Here is a 23,086-nt window from a genome sequence, read left to right as displayed (position 1 = left end):
TTGAAAGACCATGTGCCTACCATCTATAGCTACAATATTTACACAGTTTTATAATGGTAATAAGAAGTTAGGAGAACATTTAGAACTTTAAACCAAGAAGGCATAGCTAGCATGTGGACGCTATGTTTCACAAGGTAAATTTGTCCATCCAAGTCTACTTGGGGACCTGTAATAAAGGCTGTGTGTCCATAGGATACTCTGTATCCACTTAGGAATTTTGATCTGTCACTGACTAGGCAACAGTTGTAACTTGTTACATTTTAGTTTAGTGTGTATGTTTGTGAGTATATGTTTGTGTCTTTTTATGAGAATGAGAAGCAAAACCCAAAATATTTCATAATGCTCTAGTATTAAATGATATTCTGTCCTTTATAATGAATGTTTTTTATTATTCTATTGTACATATATGGAATGCTTTGATATATAAGATATGGATTGTTAGAAGAGATATTTGTGATATTTAAGCAGCATAGTGTTCTAAAGCCTAGGAAAAGTTAGAAACAGAGTAGGTGATAATGTAAGTGCAAAATGAATGTTTTAAAATAAATAGCACTCGGATGACCTGATGTCAGAACCGGAGACAAGGGTGTGTGTTTGTCAATATATCCTTCATGTTTTACAGACTCCTAAGGGAACAAGGGAAGATACAATTTCACCTTTTCTGTGCCAAAACATTTTAATTATATCTTCTTCCAACTACAGCGGTTCAGTAACCAAGGAGCTGACATTGATGCATGTGTTGATAAAGCTGCAAACATTCAAAATGAGATTAACAAAGATTTTGAGCAAAGGGTGACAGCTAATTTTGCACAGTATTCTGCATCTAATTCAGGCCAGCGTAATAATAGAATATTTTATACCCGTTTTGTTATTCAAAAGGACTTTTATGATGCATTTGTTGTTTGTGGATATCTTTGTATCATACTCAAAAATTATCCTATGGCTTAAAACTATTTGCATCTATGTTGCAACACTGAAACAATATTAAAGGAAAAAAAAAACCTTATAATAAGTTTTTTTTTGTAATTGCACTTTGTCCTTGGAACTCTGCCTTTATCTTAGTTTATCCTGGCACACTAGCTAGGGAAGGTATAGAGATGCAAACATATATTTTCTAATATTTATTAGTATGCACTAATACAATGGCCAAGAGAAGTTATATTCAACTTATTTAATTAATAAAACTGTAGTTTCTTTGTGTTCTTGAGCTCCTTTGAGCACACTTCAGTGTGTTTCTTTTCTCTTCTATTCTCTAGTTGAAGGCAGCTGACAGTCTTCTTTCACTTTTCTTTTTGTTTGTGAAATTTTCTTTCTTTTTTTTTTTTATCCACTCACTTCTCCATCTGCTTTCACTTTTGTTTGCTTGGGCCGTCTCTCATCCCAACTTGATAATGAGGAATGCAGTGTGACCCTGACCTCTATCAGCCCATGCATGACCTTCTGACTCTACCATATAACCTTTGACCTTCTCTTTGACAGCTTGATTAATTACCCTGTGTTATGATTTATGAGTAAGTGCTATGTAAAAATAATAGACAACAGGTGGTCCTCTGAAAACTTTTTGTGGCATGTTTTCTTTTACTGACTAACTTGATGAGCTATTTGAAGTTGGAAACTTATTGGGATAATCTATGTTGGTTCACATTATGATATTTTTATACCATGGAACACAACATTAGAATTTAGGAGGCTGCAAGTCAAAGCATGGTCATGACAAACATTTTACAAAATATTAGCATGGTGCTGTTACGTAAATGCAATTGGGAAGAAGCACAAAACGGAGTCAAGTGACATTTCAGGCATTTCAGTCCCAGGTCACGTCTTGAGAAAATTGCTGAAATAATGGAGGGGGCATTTTTCAAGCAGCGCTACAGCTCCAACAGCTATGTTTACTTTAACGCTTCACTAGTGACTTCTGATTGGCTGTCATGACCTCATCTCTGTTGCACCTAGGATGTTGCAACAGTGACATATACATACCTTCTTGTGAAAAAGATGAGAATAAACACAACATACATCTTTCAGAAAAGATGAATGGACATTGGTTTGTCCATTTTAACCATGGGTTGATACAGTTTACAGATAAAAACACTTTGGGTTTCATTTCCCTTGAAGATGAGCACCTATCTTCTTTCACACCAAGCAGATAGAATGGTGAACTTGAAAAATATGATTGATAGATCTGTGTAAAATGATCTCTTAAGGAGCCTTGCCTGAAGACCAAACCAGACAGTTCCGTAGGTCAAAGGATTCTACTCTGGCCCCTGACCTCTTTGGTTGCCTGTGGGTTTGCAGAATTGGCAGATTAATATGTAGAGCTGAGTACTTTTCGATGATTTTTTTATTTAGCCAACCACAACAGACTTGAAAAAGTGTAGAACTTGTTCCCATTTTTCGTTTTCCTTATAATTGATAATTAATAGGCAAATTAACCTTGATAAATCTTCAGTTTTACCATGGTTTCATTGGGGTCAAAAGTACATTCCATTTCTGGCCAGGCATTTTAAGATTTTATCTATTTGTAGAATCTTCTCTGTAAGTGCATCTCTGTAGTGATTTAATTTCTTAAGCAAGATTTCCTCTTTGGTTCTTTGTGTTTGGCATCACCTGTCTATTCTAGACCTCTGACCTAAGCCATCATTTGTTGATTGAATGATAAATGAATTATTATTTATTAGTAAGTACATCTATAGACTTCAAAGTAAAGAAGGCCCGGAGACCTGTGTATTCTGTTTAAATCACAGCAAGCACTTGTGCTGAATAAAATGCTACGGCTAGCAATAAAAGTTTGAGAGTTTCTGATTAAGATCCCATGGTTTATACCTTATAAACCACAGATTTGTTAATGAAACTATAGTTGCAACTCCAAAACAGTAGAAAATAGGATGAGGTAAATTAAAGAGATAAAGCTTACTTTTACCAAAGTGTGTCCTCTTGATCACCGTGATCTTCTGCTAGACTGTGCAATCAAACATAAGAGTTAATTAACAACTTTATGTATGCTTTGTCTCTTGAAATGTTGAATATTGGAATTGATTTGGGTGAATCATTACAAAAGATGCCGGAAGTTTTATTTATTTAGTTGTAGAATGTTAGATAGTCAGTTTGATCACTTTATCTTGGTAAAGATAACAGAACTTTCCATGTACATTTGAAATAACCTAGCTTTTCATCTTAAGATAAATTTAACATGCTTAAGGAATAATTAAATTTAAAATACCTCAGTATACAATCTTTTGTGTTCTAAGCATTAATTCTGGGGATCTCCTTTGGGGTAGCAGTGCACAATTCTTTTATGATATTATACTTGATGCCTTATTTTATAGTTTTTTAAAATTTTATGGGTACATTTGCTAAGTTAAACTAGGATCTCTTACTTATTTCTGTGTGTCCTGATTGAGTTACTAGGAATAGAAAGAATTAATTTTTAAAATGTTATTTATTCTGATATAAATTGGTATCATTCTATTTAAAACAGTTAAATTGAATGACTGGTATGTTGTCTGCTTTGTTTACTTTGACTGTTTAATTTGACTCCTTAGGTTATATATATTAATGTTGATATGGCAAAAATCTTTGTAGCTTTATTATACAATAGGATTTTTGGGGCAATATATGTAACAGGGAAAAAGGTAAAAAGATAAAGTTTTACTACATATCTTTGCATGGGATAGTTAACTTTATTTTGTTGCTCCAGCTTTCTCCTGCCCATAAAATGGTTATGAATGATCTCTGTGAATATTGCATTAATTGTCAGGCAAATTTTAATTGGAAAATGTAAGTTTTTTGCAGAATGGTAATTGATTGCTGCAAAGACATTTATTAAAATTAGCTCTCATTTCCACAGAAAATGTTCCTATTTCTTGATTGTTATTCCATTAATTGGCAGTATGAACTATCTAAATGATAAAATAGTTTCTGAATAAATCAAATGTTTAAAGAAAAACATTCATTGTTGAAATCAATATGATACAAATTCTTTAATTGATTTATATAGTTGTGATTTAAAAATAGAATCATTTTTCATCTGTCGATGGCTTGGTGAAAAATTGACATTGTGTCTTCATAAAATTGGACAAATGAGTCATGTAATTTTCAGTTACATAATCAATAACTTAGATAAATACTACTACTTTGATGATTTATGTTTCTGGTTTTTGTACTTTAGATGGGACACGTCAAATTTCAGAGTTCATTTAAAATTAGGAGTATAGTAATTTCTCAATCTATGATTTCCAAAAATTGAAGTGAAAACTTCTGTTCAAATAAAGCTGGCATTATTAAAATATTATTTCTAATGATTAAAGGATAAACTAGGGTAATAGTTTTCTCATTTTGGTGACTGTAAACTTCTTCTAAAGAATTTGCCTTTATTTGGAGTTTATTCATTGTGCAAAGATGATGTTCATTTTCTATCCATTTGTTAAAGTCCTACTTTGTTACCCTGAGTTTGTAATTTTTCATGTTATCATTAAAGTGTAATATATCACTATTTTCAACTCTTAAGAATTCCAAGATTCTATTTGGGTCTTGCTAACCCTAACACGTGTAAGGGTGAGAGTCTGTGTGTGTGTGTGTTTAAAGTTCAATTCACTCAGAGAAGGCAGGGAAGGAGCATGACAGGAGACCACTTACTCATGGTACAGAATCTAGTAAGGAGGCAATTTTCTTTTTGGCCTATGGTGACCTTTTTTGACTGTGCCTTACACCAGAGACAGTGTATTGAATGCCTCTATTTCACCCTGTTTAGCAGAGTGCAACAGTGTTCTTTAACTTACTTTTGGTGGGAGGAGAAGTTATAGCTGAAATTTGAGAAGGGCGTGAAAAGTTGTAAGAGGCACAAGGAAGAGGGGTAGGAACTTCCTTCAAATGTGATTTTAATAACTAGTCAAGTGTGTCCAACTGTAGAAAATCACCAAGTGACAATATGTCTACCTGACAGTGATCACAATGAATTACAAGACTGTTGAATAGCTATACAGATTAGAATAAAGCAGAACCAAATAAAATATCCTTTGTTGGTAAAACTTTGACTTACCAGCTAAGAAACTTAAAAAAAAAAAAAAGAAGGCTAAGAAACCTTGTCTTGTGCTTTGTTGAAGAACATTTAAATTTAAAAATGCATCAAGTATTTTATAAGGCCTTCACGAATGAGATATTTATCTAAAAATTTATTTAAATACATATTGAGGAATATGTGTTATGTTATTAATCAGTTTGGTATATATTGTAAGACAACTATATCTTAATTACCTTATCACTAAAATAAAAACTTCCTCAATCTTGACAATCTCCAAACCACGTTGTGGTTTTTAGACAATAATATCAGCTGACTGGGGTGGGGAATGAAACAATTCCAATGAAGTTTCTTAGTAGTTTGTGAAATCGATTTTTTTAAAAAGCCAACTATGTGTAGCAATTTCGTATATTAAAGAATAAGGATAATTGAGTCTGTGCTAATATTGACTGAGTTTACCGCTCTCAGTTTTTTAAAATTATCTTATGTTTGGTTTGGCAAAAAAACAATTAAAATTTAAACATAGATTCTGCAGTTATCGTTTTGGGAAAAGTATACACTTTTGTTTTTTGTAAGGATGGGAATTTTTATACTTTATCTTTGATAGCTCTTATTTTTTAAACATAACATATGTTTTAAGTATGACCTTACAAGATTTTAATAGATGAAATTGGGATACCTACAGTACAGAACTGAATAGAAAAGACAAGATATAAATAGCTTCAAAAATTTATGTTACTTGTTAGTGGTAATTGTTTATCCTTCTCTGATTTTTCATGGTTAGATTATTCCATCAGTTATAATATAAATGCCAAAAGTTTCCTTAATTATAACCAGAGAAAGGTTTGCCTTGCTAGAATTAAGTCAGACAGGAAAACACATTTAAAAACTTTTTAAAAGATTTACTAGCTCAATAAACTATATTTTAAACTTTGAAACTTGTTTCCTGGTACTAGTTGTTAATAAAGAGAGTTTTTATGGTAACTGAAAAGTAAAAGAAATTTCAAGATGGAAAAGCTGTTTCCATACATTATAGTAGTTTATTCTGTTTTGTGATTTGTGTGCCTTCCTGAAAGAAGAGAGGTGAAAAAAACCCAATATGTATTTGTAGACATTCTGTGTTCCTGATAATAGAGATATGTAAATCTGTAGACAGTTTACACCTTACTGATTGCTTATTCTTTTTTAACATCAAACAAATAAAAAATACCCATTAAAGTGCAATTGTAAAGAAACAAAAATCCAGGAAAATATGGTTGGAATTGTAAACTTCAATTTCAAAGGGTTATTTTCTCAAAATATATATTATAAATATTAATGTGTTTTGAAAGTATACTTGTTATTTGATAATTTATTTCAGTCACTTTTGGAGTTCTGGGAAATCTGAACTACTTTTTATAAATTTAAACTTCATATTTTTAATATGTTACAGTTATATCTTTTTGATCTTATAGATGATCTATGCTTATTTACACACGTAATACAGGCAAATAATTTGAAATCACTTTTCTGTTGGAGAAAGTAAAACTATAATCTGTTATAAAGGAATTTTTAGCGAATATGTAACTATGTTATGTCACTTAGTATGAGATTTTAAGAACTTTTTTATGAATTGAAATGATTTTTAAGATTAAATTATGCTGCCTTTTTTGTTTTCAAAACAGGAAGGATATGGAGTAATAGTACTGAATCCCAATGAAAACTATATTGAAGTTGAAAAGCCGAAGATACCTGTCCAATCATCTTCTGATAGTTCAGATGAACCAGCAGAAAAACGCGAAAGAAAAGATAAAGTCTCTAAAGAAACAAAGAAGCGACGTGATTTCTATGAGAAGTATCGTAACCCCCAAAGAGAAAAAGAAATGATGCAGTTATATATCAGAGTAAGTAGTGAACAAGATCATTATCCTACATTATTTCCTTGTCTTTTTTTCTTTTTTCAAACCACCACAACAGCTAATATTTACTAAAAATATTCTATGTGTTCAGACCTGTTCTAAGCAGTGTTGCATCCTTTATGAAAAAAGCCTTTAAATTTTATTTTCTATAAGTTATTTCATTTTTTTAAAAGAAAGTATCAGTTTTTAAATTTTTAAAGATTTATTTCCCAAAGGTATTGACTGAAACGTTTTCTGTTTTCTATTCAAAATAACAAAACACATCATTCTTAGTTCAATGTGATATTTTATTTAAGTTGCAAAAAGCAATTAATAATGCACTGTACAAAACATCAGTCTTCGTCTTGGGTGGTAATAGTTTTAATGCATTGTTTTCCTACGAGCCACCATCCATCCACTGTGTCTCAGTTTAACTTCTGAAGGCTGATGGAGGGAGGAAGAGTAATTAATATCTTAATAAATATTTAAGCTGGAATAGTTTAGGGATAGTGTAATGAGGGAACTCAGCCCCCTGCTCTTTTCTTACCCAGTGAACCTTTGCACTTTGTAATGCTAGCAGCATGGGATCGTTATAGCTGTGCTGCCCAAGGAGTTCTAATTCTGTGGGGGGCACAAACAATTTTATTTGCCCTTTGACACATTCTGCTTGAAATATACACTAAGCATGAGATATATATATATATATATAAATATATATAAATATATATATATATTTATGTGTGTGTTTGTGACAGATTCATGCAGTTTTCAAAGCCCTTAGTATGAGTGCTCAGAATATAATTGAATAATAATGTATGTCAAAAATGCTATTGGATATGTAAAATAGTAAATTGATATGTTCTTCAAAATTGAGCAATTCAGAACATTTAAATGCAGACAATTAAAATTCTATAAATTATACTGTGAGATAGTAGTAAAGTTTTAAATTATTCAACTTGAGCTATTTTTCCGTTTACTTTAAAAGCTCATTAATAGTGTATTTCATACCACATTCAAGGTGAAATACGTAGCATTCTAAATTACTTTTAAAATTTTACTTCTAGTTCCATGGCGTTATCGCTTTAGTTTGGGGAATTGTACTCCAAACATTCTAGACATTTGATTATAGGTCAGTCAGATGAGTAAGTTAGGAGAGCCATGCAGCATATAAATTCTCAAAAGCCAAAAATATGTATCCAGACCAAGAATACCTGAAGCATATCTATCATACAGTGAGTCAAGCAAAAGTTAGGCAGCTTATAGAAATTTCTGAAAAGCATCTCACTCTTTAATATATTGTTTGAAAAACAAAACCATTGATTAGATTTGGAATTCATAAGTATCGTGTTCATTCTATGTAGTTATATTGTATTACCGCCTTTCTTCCACATGACTGCATCAGGGTCTTGATGTCACCTCTTCTCGATCAATTGTCCTGACTTTCCTGATTAATATGATCCAGTTGATCAACTACCATCTTAAGACAGAATTTTTAAAAAATTACCCCTGATATCTGGAGTCTAAAAATGAATTGTATACGTTTTTAAAATATACAAATCATTAGTAACATTCAGTTTCCTATATAAAATGAGAGCAAACGTGATTTTGTGTATTAAGTTTTTACTTCTTAAATAGTTGCTTTTATTTGCCCATGATAAGTGCAGATGAAAGCACCTGTTCCTGACATTTGTCGTCGTGCGTTTTCTTTCTTTTCTGATTTCTCTTTATCATGTCACTGTCACTTTGGGTTTGTTCTTTTGTTCTCTTGTGTGTGTGCATTTTCTCTATTCTTATTTTACATTTCCTTTGTTCATTCCTATATCTACGTTTTTATTATACCAAGGGAAAAAAAATTTTATGTTTTTTCGTTAAGATCTTTATCTTTCCTTTGTCTTTTTTCTTTAATTCTTTAATCTCTTTTATGCTCCTGCTATTTTTACTTCTTATTATGTCTTTTTGCCTCTTTCTTGTCTTGTCCCACTTCACTCATCAGTCTAGGTTTTCGTTGAAAGCACTAAAAGATGAAAATTGGCTCATGTAAACAACACGACTTTATACCTGATAGTTATGAAATGTTATTTTTCTTAATAAACATCCCTTCTCTTAAAATCTTACAGGATTGGGCAAAACACCAGAGCTAACCTGACACTCTTCAAACATACTTGTAGATAGTAAGGCATGAACCTGTAGTGGTAAAGCAAATAGTGGTTCAATTTGTGTTAGGTTGCTTAATTCGTATATAAGTTTGATCCACTCTAGAAGTATCTTCTTTCCTTTCCTTTACATATCTCCAAATAACAAGTATATGTGATTTTCAGACACAGAGCGTGTATGTGATAGGGGTGAATTAAGTTTTATTTATATGCTTCTTAGCCATTTACATGTTGAAATAATTTATTTTTTGTAACAATCCCATAAGCTAGGTAAATCAAATAAGTTCACTGTTACTTTAAAGTTAAACAAACTGATGGTTAGATGGTACATTTTTGTCTTGGATCATATAACTAGTAAATGATGGAACTAAGTGTTAAATAAAACCTGGGCTTCTAGTTACTGTAGATTCTTGCTGTCTGTCTTTTTTACCACATTGTTCTAACTGGTTGAGAATAAAATATGTATTTGAAATATGAAAAGTAAGCCACTTATTATAAAAGCATGATATGGTGTAGTAAATTATATTTGATGATTATATAGATTTTTGACCAGTTATCATTTAATATACACTATTAAATGTCTATAAACAATCTACATTAGTATATTTATATTATTAAATAAATAGTGATGTTGAAATATATTTCAACTACTGTCTTTTATTAGGATCAATAATATTGATCCCATTTGCAGATGAGGAGACTGAGAGTCAGTACTTAGTAAATTTCCCAAGGTCACATAGCTCTTAATTTAAGGTCCATGGGGCAAGAACTCAATCTGTTTTCTTCACTGCTAATCCAGAACCTAGAACAGAGCCAGAATAATAAGTATTTGTAGAACAGATCCAGAATAATAAATTTTTATCTGATAGATAAGATGGTAAGGCCAGGATTAAAATCCCAAACTACTACTGTTTTTACTAATGCGTCCTGCATTATTAAAGTATACGACTTGATTTTCTGTGAGGAAACGTTCAAACAAACGAAAGTGAAGAAAAATTACATTGTTAGTCCCCTACCCAGTCCGGTAATTGAGAAGACATTCCGAAAACCAATGATGAAAAATCAGTTTGTCATTATTTATTTGATATCTTGATTGATCTATACATTTTCATCTCAATATTTAAAAGTAAGGTATGGACTTTTCTTTTTTTAACTATATCATCATGGTGCTGAAATGATGGATAAAAATGGAAGGTTTTTTTTGCCAACCTTTTGCTATTTTTGTTTTATACACTTGTTCATAGGAGTACAACCAGGCTCTGTGTTTGCTCTACTCTGTATACAATTTGTGCTTTATGGGATCTGTGACTTTGCTTTCTGTTCTTTCCCTTAGTCTAAATTCTGTCTATGTTGTAGTGCCCCACTGACATCAGTGACCTTTCCTTACTAAGACTGTTGGGAGTTCTTCTGATTAGTTAACTTATATAGAATTTATCATGTTCTGTCTTGAGCTATCTCTTGTGTTTTGTCTCATATTATTAACAATTTATCTTTCATGCCTTTCCACTATAACCCTGCACTCCTTTAAGCATGCTTTATAGACTTTGAAATTGCATATCAATCCTTTTGAATATGCAAATAGGAGTCAGTTGTTATAATAGTACAGTGCATACTATCATAAAGTCAGGAACCCATGCTAAATCTAGGCACTACGATCCAGTCTCCTGGAAGGAGACCGAAGCAGAAAGATTAGGCCTTAGTCTAGATATACGTGGATAATGTGACCTGCAGCATAGGAACGAGGGGTATTCTGATATCAAACTGGAGCCTAAGAGGACAAGTATTTAGACTAAGGAAGAAGATGCTTAAAAGGACTTTAGAGTATGTAGGTGGAGTATAGGCAAAAGTGATTTGATGCTGATCTATGTAATACTGGGTTGGAATTGCTTGAATATCTCTACCTTAGAAAACTTAGTTGTGGGCTGTAGTGACAGGAAGTAAAATAGAGGGATTAGACCCAGAACATTAAAAAAAATAATCATACTAGAAATGGAGGGGGGAAGAAGATCACATGGCTACAGAAGGAAATATCCAAATGTGGAGGAGACATTTAGAAAATAGGAATCTTGGCAGAGCCTGACTTTACACATTAAAGATACTCAAATATTTATGGATTGATTGCTTGTTGACATCCATCAAAAAACTTATTCCTCAACAGGCAAGATATTTGGTGTCTAGTTGTCTGACTGATTTTTTTTTTCAGCATATATGTGAATTTTTGCAATTGTTCAGAAACAGCCAGCTCTGATAAACTGAAACTTTCTTTTCAGAAAATATGTTTTTGATGTCCTGAGTTGGGCTATATCCAAAATATTGGTGAAGGCGAATTCATATCCTTTCTTCTCTTCGGTACCTCTTTTCTGTGTAAATGGCACTAGAGTCACTTCTGTGTAGTGATTTAGCAACCACATTCAACTCATTATTACAATCATCGATGGTTTAACCTCTGAAACCATTTTATTTTCCTGGAATACTCAAGTATTTGATTTTTCTTCCTCTGGCATGTAGTAAATAGCCAAAATCTCCTTTGAACTTTTTGCAAATATCTAGTATACACCAGCAGAAATAAAGTAGAATCCAGGCCTAAAACTTTAAGATTAGCAAAATATAGTTTTATTTTACTTACTAAATGAATATAAATAGATATGACTGACTGTTGGGTTATGTGGCACATTTCTGCCACATTAGGAACAGAGCTTGAGAGATCAGAGTACTAAGTCTTTCACGTGGCAACTTTCCTTAACTACGAAATAATGTACTTTCTGGCATATATTATGGCTTATTAAGGGGATTGATTTGGTCTAGGCAATAAACATCATGTCAGACATGCCTGGCAGGAAAACCTGCTTAATATGTTTTGTAATAAGATGGAATTTTTTGTTCTCGAAAACATCTGCCAACTGAATTCAAGAGTGAAGACAGAAAATGTCATCAATTTAGTGGTAATCCTATAAATTTAGTTTCTTTTTGAGCAACACATTTCAAGACACAAAATTCCCAGTGTTAATTACCACTGGTTATAGTACTTTGTAAAACGATGAAACAAAAACATTTTATTTTTATATAATGTGTTAATTAATTCATATTGAATTTTAATATTTCAACTGATAAAATTTTAACAAGCATCTTGCCAACAGATCATTTTTTAAAGCATCTGTTTTTTAATGTGTTGGGTTGAGAACTGAGTCAAATGGCTAAATATGTACATATATTCTTTTTAAAAACATATTTCAACCCCCATAATTATAGATACACTATTTTTTCCCCTTAGACCGCCAGGGGCTGCTGCTGTTCATACTGAATATTGCTTTCCTCAGAAACTGAATACACCAATCAAACTACCTTTATCTTTCTTCCTTTTTTCCCCTTTAGCCCAAAACCTTTAAAAATATAACTAGAAAGAAAAGTGCATAGACTTAGCTAGTAACTAAATTATCACTATAAGAATGTATTTTTTAAACATTTTCTGTATTCTAGGACATCTACATTTTCCAGGTAAACTTAAAACCTGTAGTCATTGAGTGCAGATTGTGATAATAACTCTTTTATTTCCTGTTTTTAATGTCTGAATAACATTCAGAATCATCCCCTTTGCAGAAAGAGAGTGTGGAGATGAGATTAAAAATGCAGAGTCTTATAGACCTGAGCTTGAATCTCAGCTCTTCCACTTAATATAGTCACTTCAAATAAGTTAACTTCCTTATGCCTCAGTTTCTTGTCTGAAAAATGGAATGATAATATATGTAAAGTGAACATAGTATCTGGCACATACATAGATAGTCTGGGGACTTCTGGGCCAATAAATAACATCCTGTCTTCTCTCAAGTTGAGAATCGATAGAGATACAATCTAATTTCAAGATCCCCTTGGAACTTTTGGCACCTGGTACCAAAAATAATACCTCTGTGTTACCCCCCTGGGTTTGAAACCTAGTGAGCACTACAACATAGGAATCAGATAAAGGGAGATCAAAACATCAGGTTTGCTAATTGATGTAGTTCAACTAGAAAACTCGGCTTAGACCTGTGGCTAAGTTTAGACTTCCTAGTATATTAACCCCTGCAGTGAATTTTTACCTTTCCTCCAAACAGCCAGTGTGCCTTAACATGGTGGAAAGCAAGCAGGAATGAATCATTCCTGAGGTAGACCATTACTATTACTATTAGAGTTTTTTAAGAACTCAGTACAGCAGTATTAAAATATAATGATTCTGTGCTCACTGAAGCATACCTTAGTTTCTTCATTCTAAGGTTTTCATTTAAAAGAAAAGCTGTGATCAAATCTAATTACAGAGAAAGTTTCCATAAAGTTGTTTAATTGTAAAGCTTTGAAGGGGCCATAATTCTCTTTCAGATCATCAGATATTAATCTTTGGATTTTCATGCTTCATCTTACCAAAACCTAGTAAACACAGTAGATTTTAAATAAATATTTGATGAATGCATATTTGAATAAATGCTTGCTTACATGAACCTACAAAGCAAAAGAGACAGACCCTTCACAATATAAACCTATGCTTTGATGTTGACTAGCATGAGGTTGAAAGAACTGTGAGACTATTTATGTCTAAATAACACTAACAGAAAATTACTGCATTGTTCTATGAATTCAGAAAAATGGCCGTTTTAAAGTATACCAGGCATTCTTTGCATGCATTTAAAAAACTAGTCAAAATGAAGAATTAGAAATAAGTAAAATAATTAGATACTTAGATTTGAAACAGAAATTATAGTAAAGACCAAAGCTTTGCATTTAGGGATTTTGATTGGCCACTGCTGAATTTTAGTGGGGGGATTTTGCCATAAATATAATGTAGTGGAAAGAATAAGAACTTTAGAATCAAAATTCTGTCACTTACAAGCTGATTTTAGACAAGTCCTCTCTCTCCTCTTTAAATTTCCATTTCTTCTTCTGTAAAATAGGGATAATCATAGCTATTAGGCTGTTGAATGGAATGAATGAGATAAATTGATGTATATGAAAACAACCAATGAGATACCTACTATCTAGTATATCCCCCTTTCTCTCTCTTCCCTCCTTACCCCTTTTCCCTTAGGAAATATGGAGAGAATTATGCTGGAGACTCCCCATGGACAGAGGAGCCTGGCGGGCTACAGTCCATGGGGTTGCAGAGAGTCGGACACGACTGACTGACTAAGCACAGCACATATGGCCAGATGACGTCTTTACCAATTAGTTTACATTCAGTGCTTCTCAAACCTTTTGGTCTCAGGACCCCTTTACAAATGCTTAAACATTATTAAGGGTTTTTGTTTGTATGGATTGTATCTACTGATATTTTCCATAAAAAGAATTAATGCTGAGAAATTTTTAAGTATTTATTTTAAAATAGCAATAATAAACCCATTATGTAATGACATAAATTAACATATTTTTTGAGAAATAACTATATTTTCCAAAGCATCACAAAGTGAGATGTATGACGTTTTAAAAGTCTTTAATGTTTGACTTAGCAGTCCATGGGGTCTCAAAGAGATGGACATGACTTGGTGACTGAACAGAAACAACATGAAGAAAATTTAGCTTCACAGATACACAGATACACATTTGTAAAAGGAAGAAGTATTTTTAAAGGTTTTTTTCAGACAATCTTGTATATTCTTCTTTGATGCTATACCAACATTCAATAAGAGGTAGTTTCTTAAAGGTTAGTTGCTGTGTGAATCTAAAACACGCCAGTGAGCATTTCATACTCTGTTGTATGGAAATCCACTGGTCTTTGTTATACTTTAATATATCTTTTACCCGAAGATGACCATATAACATCACATAGTGGTCATTTCCAAAGTATTATTTCACTGAGTTATGCGCACCTTCCAAATGTTGACATATATTTTTGTTGTTGTTGTTTAGTCACTCGGTTCTGTTTGACTCTTTGCGACCCCCTGGACTGCAGCACGCCAGGTTTTCCTGTCCATCACCAGCTCCTGGAGCTTGCTTAAACTCACGTCCATTGAGTCAGTGATGCTATCTAACCATCTCATCCTCTGTCGTCCCTTTATCCTCCTTCATTCAATCTTCCCAGAATCAGTGTCTTTTCTAATGAGTCAGCTCTTTGCATCAGGTAGCCAAAGTATGGGTCTTCAGCTTCAACATCAGTCCTTCCACTGATATTCAGGGTTGATCTCCTTGCAGCCCCAAGGGACTCTCAAGAGTCTTCTCCAACATCACAGTTCAAAAGCATCAATTCTTCAGTGCTCAGCTTTCTTTATAGTCCAACTCTCACATCCATACATGACTGCTGAAGAATCCATAACTGACTAGACAGACCTTTGTCAGCAAATTAATGTCTATGTTTTTTAATGTGCTATCTCAGTTTGTCATATCTTCTTCCAAGGAGCAAGCATCTTTTAATTTCATGGCTGCAGTCACCATCTGCAGTGATTTTGAGGCCTAAGAAAATAAAGTCTGTCATTGTTTCCCCATTTATTTGCCATGAACTGATGGGACCGGATGCCATGATCTTAGTTTTTTGATTGTTGAATTTTAAGCCTACTTTTTCTCTTTCCTCTTTCACCTCCATCAAGAGGCTCTTTAGTTCCCTTTTCGCTTTCTGGCATAAGGGTGATATCATCTGCATATCTGAGGTTATTGATATTTCTGCTGGCAATCTTGACATATTTTATTATGTAGTATTAAATATTCTTCTTTATTACTATTCTTACCAATCTCACCCACAAAGCTTTTAAGAACTGAAAAACAAAAACTATCAAGCTTATCATGCAATATACAAGTTTCCCAAAATTTTAATTTTATCCAGAAATCTCAATTTTTATCATTAGTGACAAATCATAATTTTCCTTAAACTATCAGGCTTTATTCATTTTCAGGAAAATGACTTCCAAATATTGAATCATAGTTTGTTTCTCTGTCTTACAAGTAAAAATGGTATTCCATTAAGTGGCTACTTTAGCTCACAACTCAATCAATTGCACAACTAGTTTTCCTCCAGACAACCATGACATAGTTTGGTTTATGGGTGCTTAATGCATTCCTTCTATTCATCACTCAGAATATTAAATATATATACTCAGGGATTGAGATTTAATAAAAAATAGTTTCTCTGCTTCATCAGCATCTTTAAGCAAACTTACCTTTTTTCCCTCTTACTATATGGCAGTGAATAATACAATGAGTACTATAGTTTAGCAGGACTACTGTGATCTGTGCTAAGTCACAGTTTTAATGTCCATTGCTTTTCAACTGATAATGCAAATGCCAACACAATGAAAAAGATAAATAATGTCTTCGTGTTATTATGCAGGTAGCCTGAAAGGGTCTCTGGAAACCCCAGAGGTTTGCAGACCACATTACTGGACTCACACTACATCTCCTTTCTGGAGCTGAGTGTAGAATCCACGATAGCGTTTGATAGTAACTGGATTCAGTAACTGGGCTCATCATGCTTCTCTTGGACTTTGGTCGTAGTCACAGCTTCCACCCCTTTCTTGGGAAAGAGGGTCAACATAAGACCCTCTGTCCCCAACTCCTTTCCCTCTTATGCATCCATTTGTATGTTGTTGGTGTTCAATCACTAAGTTGTGTCCAACTCTTTGCAACCCCGTGAACTGCAGCATACTGGGCATCCCTTTCCTTCACTATCTGCTGGAGTTTGCTCAAGCTTATGTCCATTGAGTCAGTGATGCTGTCTAACCATCTCATCCTCCACCACCCCCTTCTCCTTTTACAGTTAAAAATAGTTGTTGTCTGTCTGTTCCTATAATCCTCACAATGGTCTTATATATTATCCTGACTTTGCAGATCTTAAATGAGACTCAGAGACATAAATAGACTGACTCATAGTTACATACCTAATAAGAGTAACTAAACCAAGGTTTGAGCACCAAAATTAACTATACTTCATTCACTCCTAGTGTTCTTTCTTTCACTTTCACACAGGAGCAGGAGAGTGAAAAGATTCCCTCAGAATTCTTGTGCAGAATGCATATATAATCATGCCATCAGAGAAAGGCCATTATTTGTACATATATAGCTCAGTCGATCGAAGATTGCTTAGGTCATCTTTTTTCACTGATTTTAAAACTTTTTATCACATATTAACATCTCTGAATTTGGGCTGCATCTTAAAAATTAATGTCATATCATGGATTATTTGGGCTTCCCTGGTGGCTCAGATGGTTGAGAATCCTGCAATATAGGGGACCTATGTTCTATCTATCCCTGGATCAGGAAGATGCCCTGGAGAAGAGAATAGCTATCCACTCCAATGTTATCCCGGGAGAATTCCATGGACAGAGGAGCCTGGCGGGCTACTGGCCACGGGTCATGAAGAGTCAGACACAGCTTGGTGACTAACACTTTCTTTTCACTTTTCACATGAATTATTTGTTGACATGAAACAATGGTACCTTTTAGAGTTGATGGTATCGTAGATGGGTGAAATATGGAATGAAACAAGGCTGCCTCATGGCACAACCCTGAGGGGATGTAATTTTTACTGTGCACTCCCTAGAGTTGTACAGTGTATAGACTGTGTGGAATTATGGTGTTGCCCTAGTAGAGGTGATGTGGAGGTTTGTTCTTTTTCTTACGTTTTATCCCCATTTGATCCCCACAAATTGTATAAAGACCACCTGCCTACTGTTTGGCAAGTAGTGACCCCTCAACAAATGTTTATTTATTACCTACATGTCTTGTAGTCAGTTATGTTCATTTATATGCCAAAGCAGTTTGAGAGGAGGTTTGAATTCTCTCCAGTGCTAGATGTTATTTGAGAAAAATTTCCCTAGATGGTAAATTCAGTTCAGTTCAGTCTCTGAGTCGTGTCCGACTCTTTGTGACCCCATGAATCGCAGCACGCCAGGCCTCCCTGTTCATTACCATCTCCCGGAGTTCACTCAGACTCACGTCCATCGAGTCAGTGATGCCATCCAGCCATCTGATCCTCTGTCGTCCCCTTCTCCTCCTGACCCCAATCCCTCCCAGCATCCGAGTTTTTTCCAATGAGTCAACTCTTCTCATGAGGTGGCCAAAGTACTGGAGTTTCAGCTTTAGCATCATTCCTTCCAAAGAAATCCCAGGGCTGATCTCCTTTAGGATGGACTGGTTGGATCTCCTTGCAGTCCAAGGGACTCTCAAGAGTCTTCTCCAACACCACAGTTCAAAAGCATCAATTCTTCGGCACTCAGCCTTCTTCACAGTCCAATTCTCACATCCATACATGACCACAGGAAAAACCGTAGCCTTGACTAGGCGGACCTTAGTCGGCAAAGTAATGTCTCTGCTTTTTAATATGCTATCTAGGTTGGTCATAACATTTCTTCCAATGGCTTTTAATTTCATGGCTGCAGTCACCATCTTCAGTGATTCTGGAGCCCCCCAAAATTAAGTCTGACACCGTTTCCACTGTTTCCCCATCTATTTCCCATGATGTGATGGGACCAGATGCCATGATCTTCATTTTCTGAATGTTGAGCTTTAAGCCAACTTTTTCACTCTCCTCTTTTCACTTTCATCAAGAGGCTTTTCAGCTCCTCTTCACTTTCTGCCATAAGGGTGGTGTCATCTGCATATCTGAGGTTATTGATATTTCTCCTGGCAATCTTGATTCCAGCTTGTGTTTCTTCCAGTCCAGCGTTTCTCATGATGTACTCTGCATATAAGTTAAATAAGCAGGGTGACAATATACAGCGTTGACATACTCCTTTTCCTATTTGGAACCAGTCTGTTGTTCCATATAATGACTCAATGACTGGATTGATAGCGATATTAGCCCCTAAGTATACTAATTGTTTGCATAATACCTTTTACTTTTAAAATTTCTTTTGGCATTTTCAAGATAACTGAAATAACTAACAGTATGACAACAGTACAGTGTCACTTACAGGTTACCTTCTGTTAGCACATCCTCATTGATTTTGCTTCGTGTCCCAAGTTGTAGATGCTAATGATAAAATATGGGAGGAGAATAAGACATTTACTTGCTACTCAAGGCACCTGAAATTAGCCTGGATGATATATCAAGATATTAAATGTGTCTTGAAACTGGAAAAATGTATCTTGTTGAGTGGCTTGGAATGAATCTCTTCACATTTTTATTTGGTTGAACACAGTTTTTAAAATATCATGCTTGGTCTGACCCTTTGTGAGATATAGAGATGGAAAAGCCAAAATCCCCATTCCCTAGGGACTCACTCACAATCCAGTGGGGATGCTGAAGTAGTTATAGGCAACTCAGATAGTAGGCAAATGGTGGTAAATATTTTGAAGCATTCATATGTTGCATTAGAGGGGTGTAAGAAAGGGAAAATATATTTTTCAATGGGGAATCCAAGGGATCTTTTACAGCTATTAATACATCCTTGGTAATAAAAATCAGATCTTAGAGATTCAGTTACAGACTACGTCAATTTTAAAGTTGGAGAACCATTTTATACATTTTGTTTATTAAATACAATATTGTTATAATGAGAATCTCAATTTTTATGCAGGTTATCTATAGAAATTCTTTGAAATATATGTTATATAACATTTTTTTTTTGGTTGAGTATTTTAAACCACTTCAAAATGTTGACACTTTAAAGGAATTAATTAGGTAGATGTTTCTGACCCATTCTCATAAGTGTAATATTTGAATTTTCATTGAGTGCACTGGTATTTATTCTTGATGCTAAAATGGTTTTGCCACTGCTTTTAGCTCAAATGAAGCTAATTAAACATATAAGGAGAATATCAAAACTGCCAGAAGCATTTAATGTCCCTTAACTAATCTTTTTTTCTCTTGCCTTCCTCCCTCCACCAAGTGGTCTGTAGTATATTTACTTTATATCTGTCGTATATTCATTCATTATTTCAGAGAAATAATGCAGTTCAATAATAAAGCACCTAACCTTTGAATAAAGATTTGTAGATCAGAAAACACATTTGTATTTTGTTCCTTAGGAAGTACAATATGAAATTGATGATAAGTAGTTTTCATTTTTTAAAAATTTTTATTTAGGTTTCACATTTTTAAAATTGCCAATGAAACTATTGACATTCGTTAGTTCCTTCTTACATGGGTTTATATAGTTATTTTGGGGAAAAGATCTAAATAAGCAGCTTTCTTCAAAATGGATTAAAATGATGACCAAATTAATCTTCATGGGAGTTCTTGAAGGTCCTTCTGTACTGCAAATTATTGTTAACTAATGGAGCATCTTATATAATGTCGTTTAAGTAGAAAAAAATGCAGAGATTCCATTTTAAAATTCTAAAATAACTGTGCTCATCTCCATATACATGCCTTCCTTCATTACACTCTGCCCCACCCTTGACCTTGACTTCAGTTTTTGCTAGAGAAAGTTTGATGTAAGTCATACCCTATGTGGGAATATTTTAAAATTTCACTAGGATAAAGATTCTGATTTAATCATCTTACCCTGTCCCGTGTGCTAAGTCACTTCAGTCGTGTCCGACTCTTTGTGACCCTAAGGACTGTAGCTCGCCAGGCTCCTCTGTGCATGGGATTCTCCAGGCAAGAATTCTGGAGTGGGTTACTGTGCCCCTCTGTGGGAGATCTTCCAGACCCAGGGACTGAACCCGCATCTCTTATGTCCTGCTTTGGCAGGCAGATTCTTTACCACTGTGCAACCTGGGAAGCCTGTAACATATAACAGATTTCCTTGAACATATATAATACTCAATAAAATTGTTGGATGAATAAATGGACTGAATGACTTTATTTTGAGATTTGGCTTTACTTAGACAATGGCCATGGAAGAACTGTCATCTCCTTACCTCTATGCCTCATTTCCTGCCCTTCTTTCTTTCACTTATTCCATTCTAGCCTGACAGACTCCTGCCTTTCAGCCTTTGCTTTGGTCTTCTGCCGACAGTGGTCTGCTCAGCTCTATGTGTGGCTAACTTCCTGAATTCCTTGAGCATTTTCTCCAGTATCATCTCAATAGAGATATACCTTGACCATCCTAATTAAAATTAGAGCCCTGCTTGCATGCTCCCATTCCCTACCCACCACTCCTTTTCAATACTTATTCCCTTCTAACCTATCATATAATTTACTTATCCGTCAAATATTGTCTAATGTCTGTCTCTCCTGTTAGAATAGGCTCTGAGGGTGCTGGTGTTTTTGTTTTGTCATTGATGTGCCCCAAGTGCCTAGCACAGCCTGGCACAAATTAGGCACCGATTGAATCTGTTGGCAGAAATGCATTGTTTCTTTTGTATTGTTATATCCTGGTAGGTATTGACTTATCAGTAATTTATGGCATATGATGCCCTGTTTTGAGAGCTTTCCTATACGCCACATCCTTTTGTGTGTTTCATTTTATACTCAGGTAGCCCACTCTTCACGGGAATTATTTGCTTATGCTCTTGTGTCTTGCATTTAATTAAGTATTCATCTTGTCTTATTCATCTTTGTATCCACAGTGTCTGGCTCATGATGGGTACCCAAATAGTAGCTAAATGGAGGAGTGAGTGGCCAATCTTTTATTTCGATAAGGGTGACATTCTTATAGGGAAACTCATAAAATGGAACCTAGTGACCCTATCAGAGAAAATAAGTGTTTCTTTGATGACTATGGAAAACTGAAAATGCTTCAAACACTTTAAAGACTAATTTTAAAATATTTTATAATATATTTAAATCACAAAGAGTGTGTCATATATATGACATTAAATCTTAGTTTGAGTAGCAATAGCAACCATTTAGCTAAAAGTATGTAGCAAAAGGATGCCCAGTGACTTGAAATATTTCAAAAATTTTTGTAAGATTAATAATAAAAAAGGCTGTATTGAAAGGCCTAAGCATAGTTCCCCTCTCTGTTGAGCAGCCTTCTGGTTTACTGCCTTGTGCAATTCAAGGCACACTCATGAGACCAGAGTAATCCTATAACAGAGCCACTGAAGTGACACTCATCTAGTCCTATTAGTTGTGCCAGGCTCTATTCTCACCACACATTCTGAGGAATTCTTGTCCTTGCTTAGCTTCACCCCCAGATTGACCTCACCCTACGTAAGGAGGATGGTCTGTCTTTCATTGAGCAGCTTCCCAAGTACTGCTTTCTCCAGAGCTAAAACCTCTGTGCCAAGGGGGCATCTCCCCCCACACTGGTCTGATCTCTGTAGACCCTTACTTACAGGAAAAAGATAAAGCCGCTACACCAAAATATCCTAAATAAATATGCAATAATATAATTCTCAGAACTAGCCCAGAAAGATTACCCAGTTAGCTTATAATGGTCATTTTTAGACATTTGAAACGGAACACTTTTTTCATCAGGTCAGTTGGACATCTAAAAGTAGAACATTGTGGAGAGGTAGCTAGTATTACTGGACATTTCATAGGACTCTATTCAAATTCTAAGGAATTCTTCACAAAGTACTCGCCCTATATCTATTAATACCTAACTTTAATGTTCCCTCCTTTGTAAACTCTTCCTGACCCTCTCACCCCTCCTTGTCCTGCACCCGCCCCCCCACTGCAAAAGCAAAGGTGCACACACGGACACTCCCAGAAGCGATCACAGCCTCCTCCCCCACCTTGTAAATTGCATTTAGTATGAGTTTAAGCATTTTTTCCAAATTAAGGAAATAACTGAGTTTATATGTTTACTATCCAAAGTAGATGTCTAATCATTTCATATAAAAGCTTACATTTAGTTCATTTCTCCATAAAGGTCTCTTTGCCAAGGTTGTCTGTGACTAGAATTATCATCTACTTTACACTAGAATCTCTGGTCAATTTTTGTGCTTTAGGGAGTCAGTTCAGATTGTGGTGGGTAGCCCAGATTATCCAGGTTCACCTGCTTAAAATTTACAAGGAACTTTATTGATGACACTATTGCATTGTGAAAATACTGTTACTATTTCAATCATCAAACTAAGAATTGCCACTGAACCCTGATAATGACTTATGCACTTATTAGCAAGGGCAGTATAAACAGCAGCTGCAACAGGTTAAGCCTTTGAATGGATTTCTATCTGTGAATATACTGTGGCAAAAATACCACTTAATATTTTTTATTATAGGATAAATTTTTAAATTGGAGAAATGA

The 23,086-nt window shown here is 34.4% G+C and overlaps 1 protein-coding gene across 4 annotated transcripts in view; it reads left to right on the top strand.

The window, feature by feature from the left end:
* Positions 1–23,086, top strand: part of FAM172A (family with sequence similarity 172 member A) — a 407,588-nt gene that overhangs the window by 176,894 nt on the left and 207,608 nt on the right. For all 4 annotated transcript variants that reach the window (XM_052642598.1, XM_052642594.1, XM_052642597.1 and 1 more), the window contains one exon: positions 6,682–6,900. In XM_052642598.1, the coding sequence (XP_052498558.1) occupies positions 6,682–6,900 (219 nt within the window). The remainder of the gene's footprint in view (positions 1–6,681; positions 6,901–23,086) is intronic.

Source organism: Budorcas taxicolor, chromosome 7, assembly GCF_023091745.1.
Source record: "Budorcas taxicolor isolate Tak-1 chromosome 7, Takin1.1, whole genome shotgun sequence".
Classification (NCBI taxonomy): domain Eukaryota; kingdom Metazoa; phylum Chordata; class Mammalia; order Artiodactyla; family Bovidae; genus Budorcas; species Budorcas taxicolor.
The sequence above is the reverse complement of the archived record's forward strand: the minus strand, read 5'-3'. Positions and strand labels throughout refer to the sequence as shown.